At 36.0% G+C, this 23693-nt stretch overlaps 1 protein-coding gene across 5 annotated transcripts in view; it reads left to right on the top strand.

Moving 5' to 3' along the window:
- The window catches only part of kazna (kazrin, periplakin interacting protein a), a 51434-nt gene that overhangs the window by 9498 nt on the left and 18243 nt on the right, over positions 1-23693 (top strand). For 4 of the 5 annotated variants that reach the window (XM_067393895.1, XM_067393896.1, XM_067393894.1 and 1 more), the window contains exon 2: positions 13641-13724. In XM_067393895.1, the coding sequence (XP_067249996.1) occupies positions 13641-13724 (84 nt within the window). Of the gene's footprint in view, positions 1-13640; positions 13725-18247; positions 18401-23693 lie in introns of those variants that run through there. The other variant, XM_067393897.1, reaches the window with a different exon arrangement.

Below are 23693 nucleotides of genomic sequence, written 5' to 3'. Positions count from 1 at the left end.
GACAGACTCAATCTTTGTTGTTCAGCAGTAAATTCCTCTGTGTTTTGTATTGGTGGCTACTTTAGCCAGTTGTTTTGCTGATTTGCTGTTCTTAAGACACAGCATAGTTATGGACCTTTGTGAACTTTCAGACTGATTCATGATTTCAAAGGGCAGAGTTATGTATGTGCTAGTGATGTCATGATCAGCTGATATTTGATTTGATTTTTTTAGGGAATTTAATCAATATTGCATGAAATAAGTGTAAATATAAATTCTGTCTATATTTCATTTAGTATAATTAAGTTATATTTAGCCTGTTCAAAAGTATGCTATCAGTAAGTTTTTTATATATATATATATATAAAGAAATTAATACTTTAATTTAGCAATGGTGTAGTAAATTGATCAAAATCGACAGTGAAGTTATTTATAATGCTACAAAATATTTCTATTTCAAATAAATTCTGTTCTGTTGTTCTGTTCTATTCATCAAAGAATCATAAAAAAACATATATCATGGTTTCCAAAAAAAAAAAAAAGAAAGAAAGAAAGAAAAAGAAAGCAACTATGTCAGGATTGATAATGATAATAAATTTTACGTGAGCACCAAATTGGCATATGACCTTGAAGACTGGAGTAATGATGCTGAAAATTGAGCTTTGCCATAACAGGAATAAATTACATTTTAAAATATATTAAACTAGAAATTTTCAATAGTATTAATAATATTTCACATTATTACTGTTTGTACTATATTTTTTTATTTAGCCTTTGTTAACAGAGATGAGAGACATCTTTCAAAAACTTTAAAAAGTCTTTTGATTGGTCTCCATATATCAGCATCAGCTATTCAAAAACTCATATTCAACAACTACCCAGAATATTATTGCTTGCTGCTGGATTGATGTGTAGGATTTTAAAGACTCCTACACACTGCATTATAGAACATAGAACCTGTTGTTTTGCAAAGTGAAGTTCTACGAAAGTGACAGTCTGTCATGAGAAAACAAATTGAGAGTATTTTATCTTTTGCTGCACCTCACTTTGCTGTTTGCATGTATTGAGCAATGTCAGACAGACACGTACCACATTTCTTTTTTCTCCCTGTCTATCTGTCTGTTTTCTATCTCCGTCTTTTTCTTTCATTTTTTTTTCTTCACAGTTACCCACTTGCATGCTGAACCAATGAACACTCATAAATCTTTATTGCTGTGTTGGTGATATGTTTGGCTATCACCGTACTGAAGGTGTTTAGGTCACCTGGCGGCTGGCACCTGCACATCCTGCTGCTCTAATGCCCGTAATTGAGTCTGTTTACTCCTCAAGAGTCATTTTGAATGAATGTGTGTGTGGCTGGCTGTATCTAAACATAATAAATCATGAATGTAAAGTTTGAATTTTTTTTTTTTTTTCACACCTGCCAATGGCGAACTGAGAATTTACCAGCCATAAATATTTCTTACGTTACCATGAAACTGTATTTTTCATACACTTTGAAGAAAATTATATTTTTGTTGGGGGAAAAAAATTATGGCTTGTAAATGGTTTTGCCTTGCATGTTTCTGAGAAACAATGAGCCAGTCCCAGTCTCTTGCTTAAACTGCAGCAAAAAAAAAAAAAAAAATGGTGATGTGAATTTTTTACCAAAATACCAAAATATTGTGCAAGAAACCGTACAAAAATAACTCTTTATTAATCAATAATTTGTTCCTGTAATCATAATAATTTGTGTGAAAAGGAATAAAAGTTGTTGGTGTTTTACTGTCTCTGCTAGTGTTCATTTCAGCTGGAAACTGCAGTGAATTATTAACCCATTTTTTGGTTGAAACAGTTCTGGAGAAAAAAATAACAATGATCCTTTTTATAGCTGTGGTAAAAATTATAGGATGCAATCTTTAGTTTTAATGGACTCATTGCTGTTTGTCGGATGATTATGTACTATCCAACTGGCCTTAAAAGTGCAATAAGCAAGATTAAGATTGCAGTAAAATATCCAAAAACCACTAGGCCAGTGTTATATATTTTGTTCACTTGAGTACTTACAATATCCCAAATGTTTCCAACTATTTGTAAATCGTGAGAAAATTGCAATTTTAACCAAGGCTCCGGGACGTGTGAGGAGTCGCCTGTCAATTGCGTCATACCCGCGTTACCCCTCGGTCTGCCTCGGTTTCCAGTTTTATTTTGTAAAAACCATGGAAACACTAAAGATGCTTTAATGTATTACATGTTTTAATAGACAAGGGAACAACTGTTTTGATATATTTATAGACCGAAAACTAATTGTTATATAGCTCAACACATTTAGTCTTATTGTTTAAATCTAATTTTCTTGATTTTTTGCGAATACCATGCTTCACCATGCCTCAGAGAAAAACATTATTTTGTCAAGTAGCTAACATAGCATAATCAGATATAGCTTTATTATGCAGTAACAGTAATACATAATTTTCTCCATCATACATTACGTTTTGAAATTAATTGCATGCCAATTATCAACACAAGCCATTCAGCATTTAATATGATATTCTAAAATCGATCTAGTTTACTGCAGTGTGTCTCAAACAAGTGTCTCGCAGCAGCCGCTGAGCGAACGCACAGAGTAACGCTATAACATCATTTTCAACACTCTCAAATGTATCTAATATGATAAACAGAGCTGCTTTACCTCATACTCATGACCATAAACCGGAAGCGGCGCCGGCGACTGTGACATAATAAAAGTCCCGCTGCTCGTGAGGCGTGTGTTGTGCAATCGCTTCAGCGGCCTCGTTCAGCTCCCACAACACTCGGTCCTGCTCTGCTTCATACTACGGTAACGTTAATAATCACATCCATGAACATGATTTCTATCCTGATTATTTTCCACGGGCTGTTATGTGAAGACCACATGTCCCAAGATTCCACGCTCTATCATCAAGCTACACCTTTGTTTTGAATAGGCCTCTAGCGACCTCTAGTGGACAGAAATTTTACATATTGCACCTTTAAAGGCAGAGTATGTATGTTTTGCCACTAGAGGTCGCTTATTCAAAACAATAACAAAGACATAGCTTGATGACTAAGTGAATGAGCATGGAATCATGGGAGTTGTCATATTCACCTCCATAGCCGATGGAAAGCGATCCAACAGGACTGATTGAGCTAATGTATTAGTTTTCTTAACGTTACTGTGGTATGAAGCAGGGTGTGACCGAGAGCCGTGGGAGCGGAATGAGGCCGGTGGATCTAATGCTAATGAGAGACACCTGTTGAAAAGTTATAATGTTACTCTATTTGTTGCTTTCGATGTTATATTAGAATACCATATTAATAAAAGCTGGATGACTTGTAATGACTAAATGGCACACAATTCATTTTTAAATATTGTATGGTGGAGAAAATGCTGTATTACAGTTACTACAAGTAAAGCTTGTTCTGATTGTTATGTTAGCCACTTGACAAAATAGTGTTTTCTCTGAGGCGTGGTACAAACATGTTACTCATGGTAAATCAAGAAAACGAGATTCAAACAATTAGACTATATATATATTATATATATATAATATATATGTATATATGTGTATATGTGTGTGTTGAGCTATATAACAATGATTAACAGTTTTCTGTCGATAAAGGTTTCCAAACAGTTGCTTGCCTGTCTAATAAATCACATAATATATTAAAGCTTCTTTGGTGTTTCCATTGTTTTTACTGAATAAAAATAGAGGGAAGAACGCAGATATGACGTCATTGACAGGAGATGCAATGACACGGACCATTACACTGGTTAAAAATGCAGATTGTAGTATGATTGTAAGTACAGAAGTCAACAAATTATAGCGTTTATTTCCAACTTGCATTTGTTTCTTGTCGACTTAATTTTTGATCCTGTATATAGCACGTCCACAAGCGAACTTCACATTTATCAGCACAGTTACAGTATAACACATTAGGTTGAATCTCTGTGAAAGGGATATATGTGAGAAGGTGTAAAGGGGCAGTCTGTACAGCCTTTGCACAGCATAGCTTTAAACTTCTCAATGAACTCACTTCACTCTTATCCCCCCCCCACACACATGCATTTCAGAGAGTGTCATATTCCACCTGCTCTGTTAGTGTGGAAGATCTGGAGGAGCTGACAGGACAGTTTTGCCTCTGGCTCTCTCTCTTTCACGTTTGCTGGGCTACAAAGCAGAGGAAAAAAGTGAGTTGTTACTTTGTGTGAGAAGAAATGCATTTGTTGTCATTCACACAGTGACAGTTACTAACCCGTTGAGCATGTGAGTCTTGCTCTTCACCGTGTAGTTTGATCAGCCACATTTGAATGTGCAGCATTTTCTGCCATGTTTAAATGTATTTCTGATGGGGGTTCAGTTCATTTCTTTTGCACTGTTGTAACATTATGCAGTTATGTTTGTTTTATATTATGTAGCAAAGGACTTTGGGTTTGGGACTTGGAATGTCTATGTGTGATTATATGGAGATTTGAAAAATAAATTTGTGGAGAATTTTCAAGCAAATCATCTGTTCAGTATTACACAAATCATAAACGTTTTTGTGTTAATGTTTGAGTTGTAAGGGTGCAGTTTGTGTGTGCTGGTGTTTGCCAGTGTTCACTATAATGTTAAACACAGATGTCGAGAGCTAGCTTATATCTGTTTACCGTTTGGCATTAAAACGAATGGATGGGGTTACCAGCCAGAAAGAGAGAGAGAGTTTGTGTGTGTGTGTGTATTTTGCTATTTGCAGCACTCAGAGATGATATGCTTCTGAAATAAACCCTGTACACTGCCTACAGTACCAATGAGGTTTAAGAGGTTACAGCTAGATGTCAAACTCTGTCTGCACAACTGGAATTCTTTGGTAAGGGTTTTATATGTTTTGGATCACAGACATTGTACTCTACACTGCAGTTGCAGACTTCAATTCAATTCCAGCTTCTTATTTGAGGTCCAGGAACAAAATTCAGTTTTCCAATATTTAAGCTGTTAAGCCAGAGGTGTTTATCATTGCCGTGGCTCTGGATGTTATTTTGCTGGGATTCATGATAAAGCTCTGCACATGTGTATACTGATCAAGGAGAAGATTGGGCTGGCAGAGTTGTGGCATTAAAGCCGGGAGGTTAAAAAAAGCTAAAAGCTTTATTAAAAGCACGGTGGTATCTCTACACTTTAAAATCAGCAGCGCATTCAAATTCAGCACATAGCAGCTTGATGAAGGCCTGAAGACACGCCTGTGGGAGCAACATTGATCACTTGTCATTCAGGGAATGTACGAGGCCATCAGCTCAGCTTCAGTTGATTGGTTTAAACAAATCTCTCTTTCACCCGTTTGTATCTCATTCAGTGAGTTTCATTGGTTGCTTATGGCACTGGCAAAATAATTTTCTTCCTTTTTATTTTTTGTTAATATTCCCTTAAAGTCTCAAGTCTCTTAAGTGACCACTCTGATTTAACCATCATTATTATAGTCATGGTTAGGAATTAATTGAGTAGGTTTTGTCATTTATTGTAGGTATTCCATTTCTGATAAGGGCCAAACTTCTTTAATAAAGTGCATCTATAATTTTCAGTCTTTGTTGTTGTTATGTGCAAGCAAATATTTTTTTTTTTTTTTTTTTTTTTTTGATTTAAAGGGTTAGTTCACCCAAAAATGAAAATTACCCCATACTCACCCTCAAGCCATCCTAGTTGTGTATGACGGTATATGTGTCAGTTGTGTATGACTCATTGCGGCTCCGGGGGGTTAATAAATGAATTCTGAAGTGAATCGATGCGTTTGTGTAAGACAAATATCCTTATGTAAAACTACATAAAGTAAAATAACGAGCTTCCGGCGCAACAGCCATATGCGTTCGACTTGCATCTACAAAGCCTTAAAGGTGCCCCCGAATGAAAAATTTAATTTATCTTGGCATAGTTGAATAACAAGAGTTCAGTACATGGAAATGACATACAGTGAGTCTCAAACTCCATTGTTTCCTCCTTCTCTCATTTGTTTAAAAGACCTCTGAAGAACAGGCGAATCTCAACTTAACACCGACTGTTATGTAACAGTCGGGGTGTACACCCCAATATTTGCATATGCCAGGTAGCCCATGTTCCCAACATTATGAAAGGGATTAGACAAGGGCAGGCAGTAACGTCTGGATCTGCATTTCTGATTTTTAGTGATATTTGTAAATTGTCTTTCTAAATGTTTCGTTAGCATGTTGCTAATGTACTGTTAAATGTGGTTAAAGTTATCATCGTTTCTTACTGTATTCACGGAGACAAGAGCCGTCACTATTTTCATTTTTAAACACTTTCAGTCTGTATAATGCATAAACACAACTTCATTCTTTATAAATCTCTCCAACAGTGTAGCATTAGCCGTTAGTCACGGAGCACAGCCTCAAACTCATTCAGAATCAAATGTAAACAATACAATACTCACATAATCCGACGCATGCATGCCGCATGCATGACGAACACTTTGTAAAGATCCATTTGAGGGTTATATTAGCTGTGTAAACTGTGTTTATGCACTGTTCAAGGCAAGTGCGAGCTCCGTGGGCATGGAGCATGAGAATTAAAGGGCCACACACCCTGAATCGGCTCATTTATAATGATGCCCCAAAATAGGCAGTTAAAAAAATTAATTAAAAAAAATCTATGGGGTATTTTGAGCTGAAACTTCACAGACACATTCACAGGACACCTTAGACTTATATTACATCTTTTTAAAAAAAGTTCTAGGACCTTTAACTTCCGCGACATAGTACACAATGACATGACGTACTATGCGTTATAGCCTAGGACATTGTGTAGTCGTTCATGGCGTAGCATAGAACGTCATGGTATTGTGTACTACGTCGCGAAGTTAACGCTTTTTAGACATAAAACAAATGCGTATGTCTGCTCATTATTTTATTTTATAAAGTTTTAAATAAGAATATTTGTCTTAAACAAACGCATTGTTTCACTTCAGAAGGCCACTTTTTTGAACTTCAAAATCTCATCCTCCAATCATTCCCATAATAAAGCTTGGACGAGCCAGGATATATTCAATATAACTCTGATTGTGTTTGGCTTAAAGAAGAGAGTCATATACAGCTAGGATGGCTTGAGGTTGAGTAAATTATGGGCTAATTTTCATTTTTGGGTGAACTTTCCCTTTAAGACTTGATGCTTTTGCTTTATGGAGTTTGGGTTCCTTGCCACTGTCACCTTTTGGCTTGCTTAGTTGGGGACACTTGACATTTGACTTGACATTTGATATTCAACAGTGCTTTTATCTGCCTGCATTGACACCATTTTCTTTAAGAGCTGCTGTGCAGCCAAAATTATATACCAGTTATCAGGGATGGGCAAAAATACATCAAAATGTATTTTAAAATAAAATACCAAATACCTCAGTTTTAAATGTATCAAAATAAACTACAAAATACAGCAGCCACAACATGTATCAATATAAACTACTGTATTTTTGTATTTTGAAAATACTACAAAATACTTTTTACAAGGGAGCATGAAATTTCTTCGCAAACCTTCCATCAGTTGGGCCATTTGATCGATCCCTTCACTATTACACTGACTTGATTAAGTAAACAATGTTTGATAGCAACAGCTTTTCTCTGCCCAAGTCATGCTATTAATCTGTCATATGCAACCAGTTAAAGGAACAAATATGCAGGATTTTTAGATTAAAATGTTCAAAAACCACTAAAACAATGTTATATTTTCTGTTGACATGTGTACTTGCATTATCCCAAATGTTTCCAAGAGATTCTAAATCCAGAAAAATAAGCAATTTTAACCAGGACACACACCTTGTCCATGTGTCACCTATCAATGACATCATTACTCTCGATTTCCAGTTTTATTTTGTCGAAAAACCATGGAAACATCGAAGACACTTTAGTACTATATATTATGAGTTTTATTAGACAGGGAAGAAACTGTTTGGATACATTCATCGACAGAAAACTCATCATGTTATATTGTTTAACACATTAAGGGCCAGATTTACTATAGGCCAACATAGCTTGGCAAACGATATGTTCGGATAAGGTCTTACTGATTCCTGAGTCCATCTGCCCCACAGTTTACAAAAACTGACTTAACAGTGGATCATGTTGTGAATTATCATTGCATTGATTCATTTGATGTTATTATCGAATAATATTATAGCCTATATGATAGGCCTATATAATGTTTAGTGATTTTGATATTGCAGACTAAAATACCAGCAGGAACAAATATTTAGGTTAATTTACTCATTAAAACCAAAGGAGCGCCAAGAGAACGGATAACAGCCGCAACGAGCGGCAAGGAGCTCTGGCCATGATTTCAGAAACAACACATTCCAGCGGATAGATCGCCTCTTATTTAACACAGACCTACACATTTCTTATCAAATGGAGATGTTTCTTTCTTTTATGTACAGTTATTCGCAGAGTTTAAATTAATTTTTGAGATGTTTCAGAAAGATTCTCACAGAGAGACGGCTGAAAGCGCACCCTGTTTTTTTATTTATTCTATTTTACAAAAGTAGCCTACAAGGAGTTGTTGTTATTGTGAGCGTAAATAGAAAATAAAATAAAATTTAAAAAAAGTAGACCATTTGTAGTCTTGCACTAATCTGTAGGCTATCGCCAAAAATGACAGAAGGCCTGTTTTAAGTTGTTTCTGCCATGAGGAAAAAATCCATCAGAACGCGCCAGCGTGTTCGTCGGCCAGAGGGATAAAAATGTAGCCAATTTAGTTTCATATTTATATTTAAATATTGGGCTATAGCCTAATATTATTTTTTTTTTAAATGTCACCTATGTTGATTTATGAAAAGTGAATAGCATGACACATGCGCAATGTCGGGAGACATGCAGCGGGTCAGACATAAGTTTGACCACTTCATTAAGTTTTGTTTTATAGTAAGTCTTTCTTTAAAGTGAATTTTGTTTTGTAGAAATTGTATCTTAATTTCAATCAATGTTTCATCAACCAATTGCCTATATTTAATAAATAGGAAGAAAACCAAGAACGACAGGTGTGGAATGGATTGCGTAATAAACAAACCCATGTTTCCGCGGCCTTTGAATAAGGCTAAAGCAATAGACGTCTTTCTGTTTTTATTAAATTTCTTTATTACATGTCTTTATTACTTAATTAATAAGATATTTTTGATCTAACAATATATTTTGGCTTGTCTAAATTCTAAGTTAGACACAAATTTGCGTAAAGGCTATGTAATGTTCCCTTCTAGACAAGCGCATAAATGGCTGTTTCGGCCGCAAATTTTCAGTAATTTCGATCAGTGCATCAAATGGTATAGGCCTAAACTAAATTCATGTAGTTACACTAAAAGAATAAAGAAATAACTAGACTTATTGGCTAGGCTACATTTGGAAAAGAACTTCAGACATTCCGGTAGCTGACCATTAGCAGAGCTGGCGATGGGGTAAATACGTTTGGGCAATATATAATAATATAAATAACAATAATAATGTCTCCGCAAAGACCGAACATATTAATTTGTCTCGGCACACATCCGCTAACAGTAACACAGCACATCAAAGCTTGCTGTTGTCTTGGCTACCTTACAAACGGCGATGAGAACAACAGTGATGAATTTTTCCCCCTTTTGTGGTAATTTAGCACTATTTTCTATGATCTTCTGCTTGCATTTTTTGGCTTCAGTTGGATGCTTTATTTTCATCTTTAGTCAATTGAGTTCAGTTCTAAAAAAACTGTTTGAATCTTGTTTTCTTGATTTATTGCGAGTACCATGTTTTACCATGACTAATATTGATCTAACTTACTGCAGTGTGCAACAAGAGTCTCATAGCAGCTGCTGAGCACAGAGTAGCACTATGCCAACTTTCAACACACAAATGTATCTAATATGATAAGCAGCACTGCTTTACCCTACGTGCACATGACTGGAAGAAGCCGAAGCGGCGACTGTGGCATAATAAAAGATCCGCTGCTGTCGAGCTGTGTGTCGCACTCGTCTCTCATTAGTAATCGCTCCAGTGGGCTCTTTACTGCTCTCACAGCATTCGGTTCTGCTCTGCTTCATACTACAGTAATGTTAATAATCTCATCCATGAACATGATTTCTGCTCGAGTCTCGTCCCGATTCTTTTCCATCAGCTGTAGACATGAAGACAATACATCCCATGATTCCGTGAAATCAAGGTGTCATCGAGCTACACCTTTGTTTTGAATTAGTGACCTTTAGAGGCGAAAATTTACATATTGTGGCATCAAATATTCACATATCCCTGTAATCTCCCAGATGAAGGTTAGTTTTAAAGTAACCAACAGTATAATGTTTGCAAATGACTCATAATTGTATCCTAATTTAGTTACTTGATGTTTGGTAACGAAGGGCCTACTTTGCATCAGCAACACTGACTCAATGACAAAAACTCATTTATAAGACTGACGGCACCTGTATTCATAGCAACTAGTTTTTAACCAGTTAATCACTTGATTGTTAATCATAAATATAGGGGGTTGCTGCTCGGTAATGTTTTCAAGAACATTATATAAATTGGTATACTATTTAGCCTACCAAAATGAACACCAAAACTTAACATGAACTGTTAAAAATGATAGCAATTCATGTTAAAAATTGATGGAAAGCTGGCAGCCTGCACGTTTCTTGACCACCTTCTTCCATATGGATCAATTTTCTGTTCTGATCACAAGTCTCAGCAAACTATAGAGTAGGCACCAATCAGAGGCCGCAATTTTATGATGTCATCATGTAGACTTCTTACAAAGTATTTTACAGTATTTTAAAAATACAAAACACTGAAGTATTTTGATACAAAATACAAAGCCATTTTCGTCAACCCTATCAAATACAAATTACAAAATACTGTTTTGTATTTGAAATACGTATTTGAAATGCATGTATCATAAATACTGCCCATCCCTGCCAGTTATCACTGTAAAGCTGCTTTGACACAATCTGCATTGTAAAAAGCGCTATATAAATAAAGGTGACTTGACTTGACTTTATAGTAGGGCTGGATGATTATGGCCTAAAATCAAAACCTTGATTAATTGAACATTTTACCTCGATTACGATTAATGAATGATTATTTTGTTTGTTTTTTTGCCCTCATAGTTCACTGACAAGGTTTGTACTGTAAATATGATTGACTATTAAAGGTGGGATATTTTTTTTATATAGAAAGAGTGATCTGAGATGATAGCTCACTATCAGCAGTTATTTTATCTATGTTTCATAACATTTCTTACAGATTTCTGCTCGTTGTAAATCAGATAAAGATAAATTAGTACAGTACCAGTATGAGTGATTGCGTGTGTGAATTAGTCATACCGTCTCTCTATTAATTGTGAAGCTGTGGGTTGTAAATAGTACCTTCAAATGTAGAAAAATATATGTTATAATAAGTTTTGAGTGTCTAAGCTATTTTAGTGATAAATCACAGGACAGCGCTGACAACTATTTTATGCTCCTCTCTGCGTGCGATCTTCATGTTTTTCACAGCTACTCTTTGTAGTGTTCGTGCCACAGTGCAGCTGCACATCCGATCATCTAAAATCGCTTGAATGTTCAAACTGGCAAACCTTAAAACACATACAACTGACAAAGTTTAGTGAAGACGCCAGGCTCACCGCTCGCACGCCATCACTATGTGTTGAACCGGCGTTCACCTCCATGTTGCTTTTATGCCACTGATTGGACGGGGCAGAGTCATGTGGCTACACAAGTGGTAGTATGTTTTAAGGGGGAAGTATTAACAAGATTAAAAAAACTAAATAAACGACATGGGAAAATTACGTCGGTTAGAGGTTCTGAATTTCGGTTTCGATTACTTTTCGATTAATTGTCCAGCCCTACTTTATGATATAGTAAGTTCATTACTGTATATATTTTTCTTTGTTTTTATAAGCTATTTTAAAGGATTTTCTGTGGTAATGCCACAGATGCTGTTGATAGAGCTCAATAGTGTTTTTGATTCCAAAACAGTGAACTTTTGCAAACCTGGCAACCCTTACTGGCCATGTTGTAATAAATCATTTGGCTTTCTAGATTGCCACCTGTTTTTTTATTGTGGTTATTAGTACACTTTTAAGGTAAAAAGCAGATTTTGGTAGTTCAGATAAATTGGTATTAATATTGTATACAGTCATTATAATATTTTTATGGTGAATTTCTGGAAACATAGTTGTATCAATTGCTGTTTTCAATTGATGTAACATGGAAAAGTATTTTGCACCACAGGTGTTTCCTGTTTCCAATTTTAGGCCCCTCGGATGACCTTCTGTCTGAAACAGGCATATGTGTTTTGGGCGCTGTTACCTTGGCATTAGTTGCTTAGCAACCCCTGGTCATATCCTGACTCAGCTCCAGACTTTTTGTCAGAGAGACAGAGGAGTTTTGACCCCTGAATGAGATGTTTCAAACTTCACATCCTCACAGAGCACACAAGCAATGTCAGATCTGTATTTAACCTCTCTAGTCCTCCCAATTGGTTCCCATGGTGATGGGATGCTTATGGTGATGTGAATTTATTTGATGAAGAGGATGCTGTTTCAAGGATTTACAAGAACCATGTTCATATTCTGTATTTAAAAGATTTAGTTGTTTGACGTTTCCTTCTGCTGCATTTTGTTCTTAGTTTGACATGTCATTCCTCCCCCTCATTCTCTTTTATCTTGATTCTGTCGCTTTGTCTGGGAAACAACACATTTTATCCATTCATCATCGATCTGTTAAACTCAGCGAGAGAGAGAGACACAGAGACAGGGAACATTTTCCACTCAAATTGCTAGCCTGAGAACATAATTTGTACCGAAAACATTTGTATTACATTAGAACAAGTCAAAAAAATAAGCATGTTTACTAGTAATCTCAGACGTTATGTAGAGAAATGCTTTTTATATAATGCTCAACAATCTTCTACAGCTAAAAGGTTTGAGAAAGACTGAACAATGAATGAGAGCAAAGGAAACTAGATGTCTTAACACTTAGCACTTTAGTGATTTTATGTCGCTCACAATCACAAAATCAATATTTTTCAAGTGTGTGTGTGTGTGTGTGTGTGTGTGTGTGTGTGTGTGTGTGTGTACATGTGTGTATGTGTAAGTGTTTTGAGTCGCTGATGGCTGAAGGATCTTATCACATTCATCTGAAGGATGTTGAGCTTTGACACTGTGCACCTTCTGAACAGGTTCTCTTATCCAGCAGTGCTGAAATTAAAATTGAGTGATGGATGATCAGAGAACGCAAGTGAAAACATCTTCAGAGAGAGAGAGAGAGAGAGCACATTTGCTTTGCAGAATAAAGCCAGTGATTTAGTTTTATAAGATTATGCTCATTTTAATTAGGTAAAGAAGCTTTCTAAGCATTGAAATCTATCCGGAAGGCATTATAACAAGCATGCAGTGGCTGAGCCTCTATTCTGTCATTGATTTGTGTGTTAAATTCTTCCAGTTCCTTCTGCAGTGAGTGGTGTGATATTTCAGCCGGATCAGAGGTGAGATACACTGCTGCCGATACCAGAGGTCATTCGAGCTGAACTCTAGACATTTATTTCACTAAAATGTGAACTTCCATCCGTATATTGCGATCATATGGAAGTCAGAAGAGTGATTTCGGCTCAAACACACAATCTTCATAAATCTAATGTTATTTTGTCTGTGTTTCTCTCTCAGATGCATCGGTGCAAAGACAGAAAGCTTTGACAGAGCTTGGTCAAAAAGGTGACGTTGTTCTCCAGGAGACATCATTAGATAAAGGTAAGAATAGTGCACACGCTGAAAAAGCAAAAACAAAGTCCAGATAAGCACAAACACTGTCACACCACTAAAACGCACCACTGACAAGTGGAATGAAAATGAGCGTGTGTCAGATTGTGATCTATGAGGCGTCGCCTGAGAGATAGTGAATTTTCCTGAGCTGGAAGATGTACACACAGACACACACAACATCAGGCTGCACTCTTAAAGGGATAGAGCTTTTTTCAAAATCATAATTTCCAATCTGATTGGCTTTGTCCAGAATATGGATGCACGTATTTATATGTAGCAAAGTAAATTCAGGGAAGGAGGAGGCGGGGACCGGCAAACGTTCAAACACCTTCATAGATCATAAAATAAACAAGCACAAATCTAAAGTAAAAGCAGCAGCCCCTCATGGACGACCGCTGCATACACACAAAAACATAACATAAAATCCAGGCCTGGATTCACTGTCGTTGCTCCCTCTTTTTATGCTTCCGAAGCTCCTCCGTGTGATCGTGACCGGTGTGGCGCACAGGTGATGCTCATTAGCAATCACGCCACTCCAATTCAAAGTTTAGGCTCGGTAAGATTTAAAAAAAAAAAAAAAAAAAATAGAAGTTGTTTTTTATGCTAAGCAAACCTGCATTGATTTGGTCAAAAATACAGTAAAACAGTATTTCTATTCTAATATATTTTAAAATGGTATTTATTGCTGTGATGGCAAAGCTGAATTTTCAACAGCCATTTCTCCAGTTTTCAGGGTCACATGATCCTTCATAAGTCATTCTAATTTGCTGATTTGATAATATTTTGTGGAAACTGTGATATTTTTTTCAGGATTCTTTAATGCAGGGGTTCTCAACCTTTTGCAAGCTGGGCCCTCCCAAAGCTGGTTCATAGATAGATAGCCCTAGGCTATTATTTTTAGGCCCACATTATTATTATTATTATTATTATTATGAGTAGAGTAGTAGTAGGCCTATCATCATTACTAGGCTATTGCTATTTATGTGTGTGTGTGTGTGTGTGTGTATATATATATATATATGAGCAATATCACACGTGTAGCCTGCGGCCTCGTGCCTACGGAGGAATCACAGCGTGCTGATATACAGCCATATCACATGGCTACGAGTGTGATATTGCGTTTATACAACAGTTCGACGGCACGAGTGTGTAAATAAATAAGAAGAACAACAACGGAGTGTCTTTAAAACCCTCTTTTGTGCAGCACTACTTCCTTCTGCCACGGATTCCAATCTCAATTTGACAGTTGGACCAAGCCTCCGTTACTAATTCTAAAACGTCACTTCAGAACTAGTAACGAAGGAACGTTGAGTCGCTTTATTGAAACACATTAAATTTTCTACAGTTTTAGAGAGAGAGAGGAGGCTATTACCTGTGTCTGGTATATTGCATTACATTCATTCTTCAGGTCAATGTCCATAATATTATATCCTTTATACAAGTCCGTTTGAATGTCCGCTGAGGAAAGCGATCTTTTTTTACAGCTTTGGGCTAAAACAACTTCCTTTTGCAAAAGTTCCTTTCAATTTAAAAGTCTCTTGTGACTCCCTGACTAATTCTCCTGTAAAGTGTTGCCGCCATCTAATGGCGTATTAATGTAATGTTCACTCAATCCATATTACTTAATGGACATATTTATATAAAATAATATTTATTGAACAACAAATAAGCACAATTGTACAGTTCAGTCAAACATAAAGCACTAGTTATTAAAAAAAAAAAAAAAGGTCACCATTTACGCTTGTATGTGGGTTTTACAAATATTTAACGAATGAAAAGGATTTTAAAGAGCTTGTGACAAAACCTCCTAACTCCATTTGATCCTCAAACTGTCAATCAAACCTCATTAATCCGCCTATATATATATATATATATATATATATATATATATATATATATATATATATATATATATATATATATATATATATATATATATATATATATATATATAAAATAAATACGACCTCACGTTTTGCAGCCTCTGAAACTTCTGTCCGTCATAAAAATTAATCGGTTCGATTTTTCTGCATTTTTCGCATCCGTAGCAAATATTTTGAGGGGTGTTTTTGACAATTGAGAGCCACCAAATGACGAATATGAAAAAATGAAAACGACACTTTGGGACTCAGTCAGGGTGCAAGGACCTTAAACTTTTGAGGCTTGCGCAGCTTCTCGAGGAGAAATCAAACAAATGAGCGCCGTTTTCTTAAGTCTATGAGCGCAGCACACACAAATAAACTAAATTGACATACTGCAGTTAAATTTCAAAATGTGGTGTTTTTATATTTATAACATTTGAATACAGTTCAGCTACATACATCACACGACCTGACGACCAAGAGAGCTGACAGTTGACCATCACTTAATTTACCATCACCTCGCGATTGACCACAGCATCACCACAGCTCCGATACCTTGTTATTGTGGGTTTTCTGCTTAACAGCAACTAAAATCTGCTAAAATGTGTGATTAGTTACTTTGGGTCAGTCAGATGACCTTTACCTACATGGTGGTTCTTAGCCAGTTTGGCTATGCGAGACTGAACACCTTCTCTCTCTTCTCTTCGAACATGTCAGAAAAGGGAAAGAGAGATGAGTTATAGCGAGACAATACAATCTTAGTGTTTTCTTGGCCCTGACTGGAGGTTGACTATTAGAGACACAACTGATTGAGGTTCTCTGATCACTGGCTTTCATGAATCAAAGGTTATAAATTATGAATCAGTTGATTCATCATCTCCACAGAAGGAATGACTGCAGCTGCAGTTCTTAAACAAACCTCTCCTCTTTTATCACTCTTTTATTCTCTTAAAAACTAAAACGATTTTTTATCTGCATCACGTTGTCAGCTTACGTTGGCTTTTGTGAGTTTGTTTATTATACTTCATAAGTGTAAATGCTGCTTTTTCTGTGACTCAAAGACTAGAATAATCAGCTGTCAGAAGGTGATGCCAGCCTGCAGTTGTTTGTCTTTGGCTATAGTGTGGTTGGCACAGCAGTTAGTCACATTTTACATTCCTTTGTGTATGTTTATCTGTGTGTCAAGCATATGTGTGAAAACTCTGTTGACAGGTGAAATGTGTGTGTTGACAATCATCCCGAGGGATCTGTAAAATTTAGCTCAGTGTTGAAAAGAAACTGCTATATTCCACACAGATTTTGTGTGTGCATCAGTTTTGGCTTATAAGTACCTGAGTGAATATGAGTGAGTCTGTGTGCACATGTAGTGAGCTAGACTGCTCAACTGATACTGCATTATGCAGCCAACACCAAGGTCATGGGTTCAATTCCCAAGAGCAATACTAATTGATAAAAAAGTAACTTTGGGAAAAACATCTGACAAGTGAAGAAATGTAAAAAAGAAAATTCCCTTCATAACTAACATACTACAAACTGCCTGCCATTTTTGGTAAGAGACATTTGTACACTACCACTCAAAAGTTACTGGGGGCACAACACTTTTCAACATTAATAATGATCATAAGAAATGTTTCTTGAACACCAAATCAACATATTAGAATGATTTCTGACGGATCATGTGACCTGAAAATTCAGATGCTGAAAATTCTGCTTTTCCATCAAATGAATAAATTACATTTTAAAATAAATTAAAAAATATTATTTTTAGTACTATATTTTAAGAAAACTATTTTTTTAAATTGTAATAATATATCATTTTATTACTGTTTTTACTGTATTTTTGATAATTACCTGATGTAAGAAATCATTTTAAGGTTTAGCTAGATATTTTGATGACATAGTTTATTATAATTTAAAAAATTGAATCTTTAAAATATAGTCATGACTAGTTTTGAATCTCGTCACAGTCATGATGAAATGTTTCTTAAACTTTTTAACCAATGAAATAATAATTTAATAATATTTTCAATTTAAAACATTAAACTACAGAAGATAAATATTTGACAAAAATATTTTGTATATTTCAGCATCAGATTTTGTTGTAAATTTCTCACAAAGTGAAACAATTGCAGATCTTTCTCTTAGACAGGAATTGATCTTTACTGAGCAAGTGTCATCTTCCAAATTAGTGTTAAATCTGCCCCCCCCCCCCTCCCCACACACACACACACACACACACACGCTGAGATACTTGGATCAAAACTGATTGACAAAAACAAGTGAATGGTGATAGGTGCCAATAACTGGTTTCCTGAAGCTTATTCTCAGAACAGTATGTTAGTTGTTGATTGTTAACTTCAATGTGTGTGTGTGGTTTCCTCTTACCGGATTCTGGCAAGTGAGAGTGGTGTGTGTGCGTGCGTGTGTGTGTGTGTGTGTGTGTGTGTGGATGTGTTTGAAAAGAGAGTCATTACCTGCTTGAAATTCTGCACCTTGACCTTAGATCCCTCTCTTCCTTTAGCACGATGTGTGTGTGTTTTTGTGTGTGTGTGTGTGTGTGTGTGTGTGTGTGTGTGTTGAACAATGGTGTCAGTTGTAGCTCCACCTTTTTAAGCAGAGAAAGAGAAGGGAATGCTAAGGACAGTTAATATCTGTAAACCAGTGGGAGTCGCTCCTGGCAGGTGAAGAGGGAGTTTGAGCTTTTGATTTTGAATTCCATTCAAGACATGATAGTTGAGGTTTTTTAAGTCCCAATAATTTGATTTGGTGGAGATGCCAGCGTGGAACGAGAGGTGAATGCGGGTGAGTAAATGAGCGATCGTGAGCGCTTCCCTTAGGCTGGAGAGAAACGGAGAGCAGAAAAAGTTTCTTTGTAGCTGCATGACTGGTTTCACTGGTGGAGGGATTTGTGTGTGTGTTCAGATGATGTATTGGCTGATGTAATTTCAAGTGGTTTTCAAAGTTTGTTTTTGTAAATGCAATGAAGCATCAGAATGGACCGTTACATCATCAGGCATGTTTATATTTAAATAGACGCACACAGGCTCACACATGTGGCTGCACGCACACACACGCACTTGGATAGTTAACAAATGGATTGGAGTTTAACAATATAATTAAAGTAAATATTTGTAAAGGGTAAAATGTATATTGTTGCTAATCATTTTCTTAAGACTTAATGGTGTGCACGATAATAATAATAATAATAATAATAACAACCCTATTTTTGTTATTATATTTTCTATTATGTTTAATATTGTATATAACTATTTATATTATACAGTAATATAAATATATATAGTTATGCTATTACGTTAATGCTAAATATCTCTGTTTTTGTTATGTGGAGGCGTCATGCTGTAAGTCTAAGTAAATAAGCATTGAAGTACTCCCACATAAACATTACTTAAAGGTGCCCTAGAACTTCTTTTTAAAAGATGCAATATATGTCTAAGGTGTCCCCTGAATGTGTCTGTGAAGTTTCAGCTCAAAATACCCCATAGATTTTTTTTTATTCATTTTTTTAACTGCCTATTTTGGGGCATCATTAACTATGCACCGATATATAGGTTACGGCCCCTTTAAATCTCCCGCTCCCCCTCCCCTGGAGCTCACGCTTGCCTTGAACAGCATAAACACAGTTTACACAGCTAATATAACCCTCAAAATGGATCTTTACAAGATGTTTGTCATGCATGCTGCTTGCATACATCGGGTCATGTAAGTATGGTATTTATTTGGATGTATTACATTTGATTCTGAATGAGTTTGAGGCTATTCTGCGTGGCTAAAGCTAACATTACACACTGTTGGAGAGATTTATAAAGAATGAAGTTGTGTTTATGCATTATACAGACTGCAAGTGTTTAAAAATGAAAATAGCGTCTGGTCTTGTCTCCGTGAATACAGTAATACATGATGGTAACTTTAACCACATTTAACAGTACATTAGCAACATGCTAACGAAACATTTAGAAAGACAATTTACAAATATCACTAAAAATATCATGTTATCATGGATCATGTCAGTTATTATTGCTCCATCTGCCATTTTTCGCTATTGTCCTTGCTTGCTTACCTAGTCTGATGATTCAGCTGTGCACATCCAGACGTTCTGCCCTTGTCTAATGGCTTGAACATGGGCTGGCATATGCAAATATTGGGGTTGTACATATTAATGATCCCGACTGTTACGTAACAGTCTGTGTTATGTTGAGATTTGCCTGTTCTTCAGAGGTCTTTTAAACTATTGAGATTTATATAAGAAGGAGGAAACAGGAGGAGTTTGAAACTCAGTGTATGTCTTTTCCATGTAGTGAACTCTTGTTATTCACCTATGCCAATATAAATTCAATATTTAATTCTAGGGCACCTTTAATTAATAGTTGGAGGAAAGCTTGAAAATGTCTTATTTACTACCTGAAATGATTTTTGTGAGTCACTCTGCAGGACTCAGTAATTATATTAATAATATTTATTTATTTTTGTCAGAATCGTTCGGTTTAATGTAAAATTCATTTTTAAAATCTGACATAACATGCAGTGATGCAATGTCGTGGAGCGGTTTGCATCAAAATACCCTGCCATCAGAAGATGGATAACACAGAGCATGGTGGAACTCTGGGAGTTGTATTTATCACACTGGACAGGCCTGGCATCACTTCATCCCACTGTACATAAACTGAAGCACGAGCTTTACAGGACAGAAACAAGTCCAAACTTCATGTGTATGATGCAAACGTTCATCTGATAAAATGTGACTCTGTAACACTCATGTGGACAGTCACTGTTATTTTTTGAAATGCTGTTTATGGGAGCTGTGAGATTAGAGTAAACGTAACACTTTTTTTTGCCTTCACTACTTTGTTTTATATTAATTAAAAACCCAATGATCAGTCCTCTTCTAGTCATCTCCCTAAGGCTCACAGGTTCATTTTGTGGTTGACTGCACTAATAGAATTAATCAAACTCTTCAGAGCGTGGCTATCAAATCTCTGCCCTTTTCTGTAGTGTCCTCAAAGGCCAAGACACTCAAGACTCTTTAAATTGCACGAAAAGCCCACACATGCCTCTCTCTGTTTCTCTGTTTTCTTTCTTTGTCGCACTTAAAATGTATTAATGTCATTGCCTTGATTAGCAAAACATGAAACCAAGTGGTATTTATTTCAAAGAAGGAACTTAAGGGGAACTGACAGGAAAAATGGCTCAGTAAAATTAAAGGGGTCATGCATTGAGGAATCAAATTTTCTTTTTATATACATGATGTCATCGTACTATAAGAATATCCTGCAAGTTTTCAGCATTCGGTAGTGCACAGAAATTGAGTTGTTCATCACTGCAACCTTTCATGCTACAGTCTAAATATAATGCCATAGATCTAAATATAATGCTATAATCAACACTTTTCATGATAAGTTAACCTTGAGAGCTGTAATAGTAAAAAAGTGCTAAAAGTTTAGAGAGGGTAATACTTAGCTATTTTAAATGGAAAGATGTTAGCCAATCACAGCAGTGGGCATTTACACTGACGTCTCACAGCAGAAACACCCCTTAAAACAGAGCATTCAAATCAGAGGGCTAAAATAAGGGTAGGAAAAATGCCTTTTATTTCTAAATTATGACCATTTTTGATGTTAAAAGCATGCTAACATTATAAGTCCACCCCGGGAAACATTATAAAACAACGCAGTTCATGACCCCTTTAAACTACTTCTGAATAAAGGTTTAGCAACATTTCCAGATACAAATTGGTTTGATATTTTGTTATTTCATGCAATGAACGCTTTTTTGGGGGCGTCTTCAGTAGGGTGCTCAGTTTAGCTTGTTTAAATTAGATCTGATATCCTGTTTCTAAAGGCTCAAAAATAGCAAGCAAAAAGAGTCCAGGCAAAAACTCACTCGTTTTGTAATACTTAACAATACAAAAATTCCTGTCTGGACAAGAAACTACAGGCTAAACCCAACTGTAACCCTTCACTGAACCCAGCTAATCTAGAGTCGCATCTGCATTCTAGAGCCTCATTTTTGGATTAGTAGATGCCAAGGTCTTACAGCTCTAATCCGTGTAATACAGCCTGCCGGATCTGCAGTGCTGTCTCGTATCTGCTGTCTGAAAGTAAACTAAAGCAGATTCTAGAGCTGCATTAGATGCCTGTGTCAAGACTACAGCCTGTTCTGGCAAGGAGGAACACCAGATGTTCAGGATTCCTCACCTGTTCCGTACCAGCCAACTGTGATGTGAATATTTATTAGATTGTTGTACTTTTTAAACTCACATGATCTCCTCACAGAGGATAGAGAGTGAATCAGATATCAAATAATGCTCTCACGTGACTGAGCTCAACTTCAGAATATGGCAACAACTCAAACACATAAGCGCGGCCAGATAGACACAACAGGGTCAAAGCTCATTATGAATGCCACACACACAAATCAGACCTTACATTGCTACACACCTCACAGGTTTTATAGTCTTTATGGTTTTATTCACACACTACTGTTTGTACGAACACTTATCTCTTTGTGTAAATCCAGAAGTACTTTAAGAGTTTAAAGGTGCCCAAGAATGCTTTTTCATTCAAGATGTAATATAAGTCTAAGGTGTCTCCTGAATGTGTCTGTGAAGCTTCAGCTCAAAATACCCCATAGATTTTTTTTAATAAATTTTTTTAACTGCCTATTTTGGGGCATCATTAACTTTTGGCAGCGCACCGCCCCTTTAAATCACATGCTCCCTGCCACACGAGCTCTCAACTATATTACAGTGCATTTACAAAGTTCACACAGCTAATATAACCCTCAAATGGATCTTTACAAGATGTTCGTCATGCATGCTGTATGCATGCTTCGAATTATGTGAGTAAAGTATTTATTTTATTTGATTCTGAATGAGTTTGAGGCTATGCTCTGTGGCTAACGGCTAATTCTACACTGTTAGAGAGATTTATAAAGAATGAAGTTGTGTTTATGCATTATACAGACTGCAAGTGTTTAAAAATGAAAATAGCGACGACTCTTGTCTCCGTGAATACAGTAAGAAACGATGGTAACTTTAACCTCATTTAACAGTACATTAGCAACATGCTAACGAAACATTTAGAAAGACAATTTACAAACATCACAAAAAATATCATGCTATCATGGATCGTGTCAGTTATTATTGCTCCATCTGCCATTTTTTCGCTGTTGTTCTTGCTGGCTTACCTTGTCTGTGCACAGATCTAGACGTTAATACTGCCTTTCCTTGTCTAATACCTTGAACATGGGCTGGCATATGCAAATATTGGGGGCATGCCATACATATTAATGATCCCGACTGTTACGTAACAGTCGGTGTTATGTTGAGATCCGCGTGTTTTCCGGAAGTCTTTTAAACAAATGAGATTTATATAAGAAGGAGGAAGCAATGGAGTTTGAAACTCAATGTATTTCTTTTCCATGTACTGAACTCTTGTTATTTAACTATGCCAATATAAATTCAATTTTTGATTCTAGGACACCTTTAAAGCATGTTTTGTGATTCTGTATAAATATGTGTAGAATTGTGAATATTTACCTAATGAATACATGATTTTGTTTTGTAGATGCATGATTACTGTGCCTTCATTGTCACTGAAGCCTTCTAAACATTTTACTTGACGTTCCAGCTCACCCTTTACCTACACTCGGTTTCTGTAGCTTGTCTCTACAGAAATTACAGGAATGCTTTCATGCTTTTGTCCCAAAAGTAGATCTGGTTGTTTCAGAATGCATGTAGGAGGCATATTTGCATATTGAGAATGAAGTTAAATTGATGGAATACTTTGGATTTTCTTTCATTTCAAAATGTATAAGATGAAAAAAATAATAATTCTGGTCCTGGATTATACTTGGCATTCCAATAAACCTCTTCAGGCATATTGTGATTTATAGTTATGGTTAGGGGTTGCAGTCAGTGCAAAATTAATGAATGAATGAATAAATAAATAAATAAGAAAATAATGTTTATTTATCACAGGTTAAAAAACATATTTATTTAAAACAGAAAAGTTTTGTAACACCATAAATGACGGTCACATTTGATCAATTTATGCATCCTTGCTATATAAAAGTAAAG

This window comes from Chanodichthys erythropterus, chromosome 9 (genome assembly GCF_024489055.1).
Source record: "Chanodichthys erythropterus isolate Z2021 chromosome 9, ASM2448905v1, whole genome shotgun sequence".
Lineage (NCBI taxonomy): Eukaryota > Metazoa > Chordata > Actinopteri > Cypriniformes > Xenocyprididae > Chanodichthys > Chanodichthys erythropterus.
This window is presented reverse-complemented; position numbering and strand designations above follow the sequence as displayed.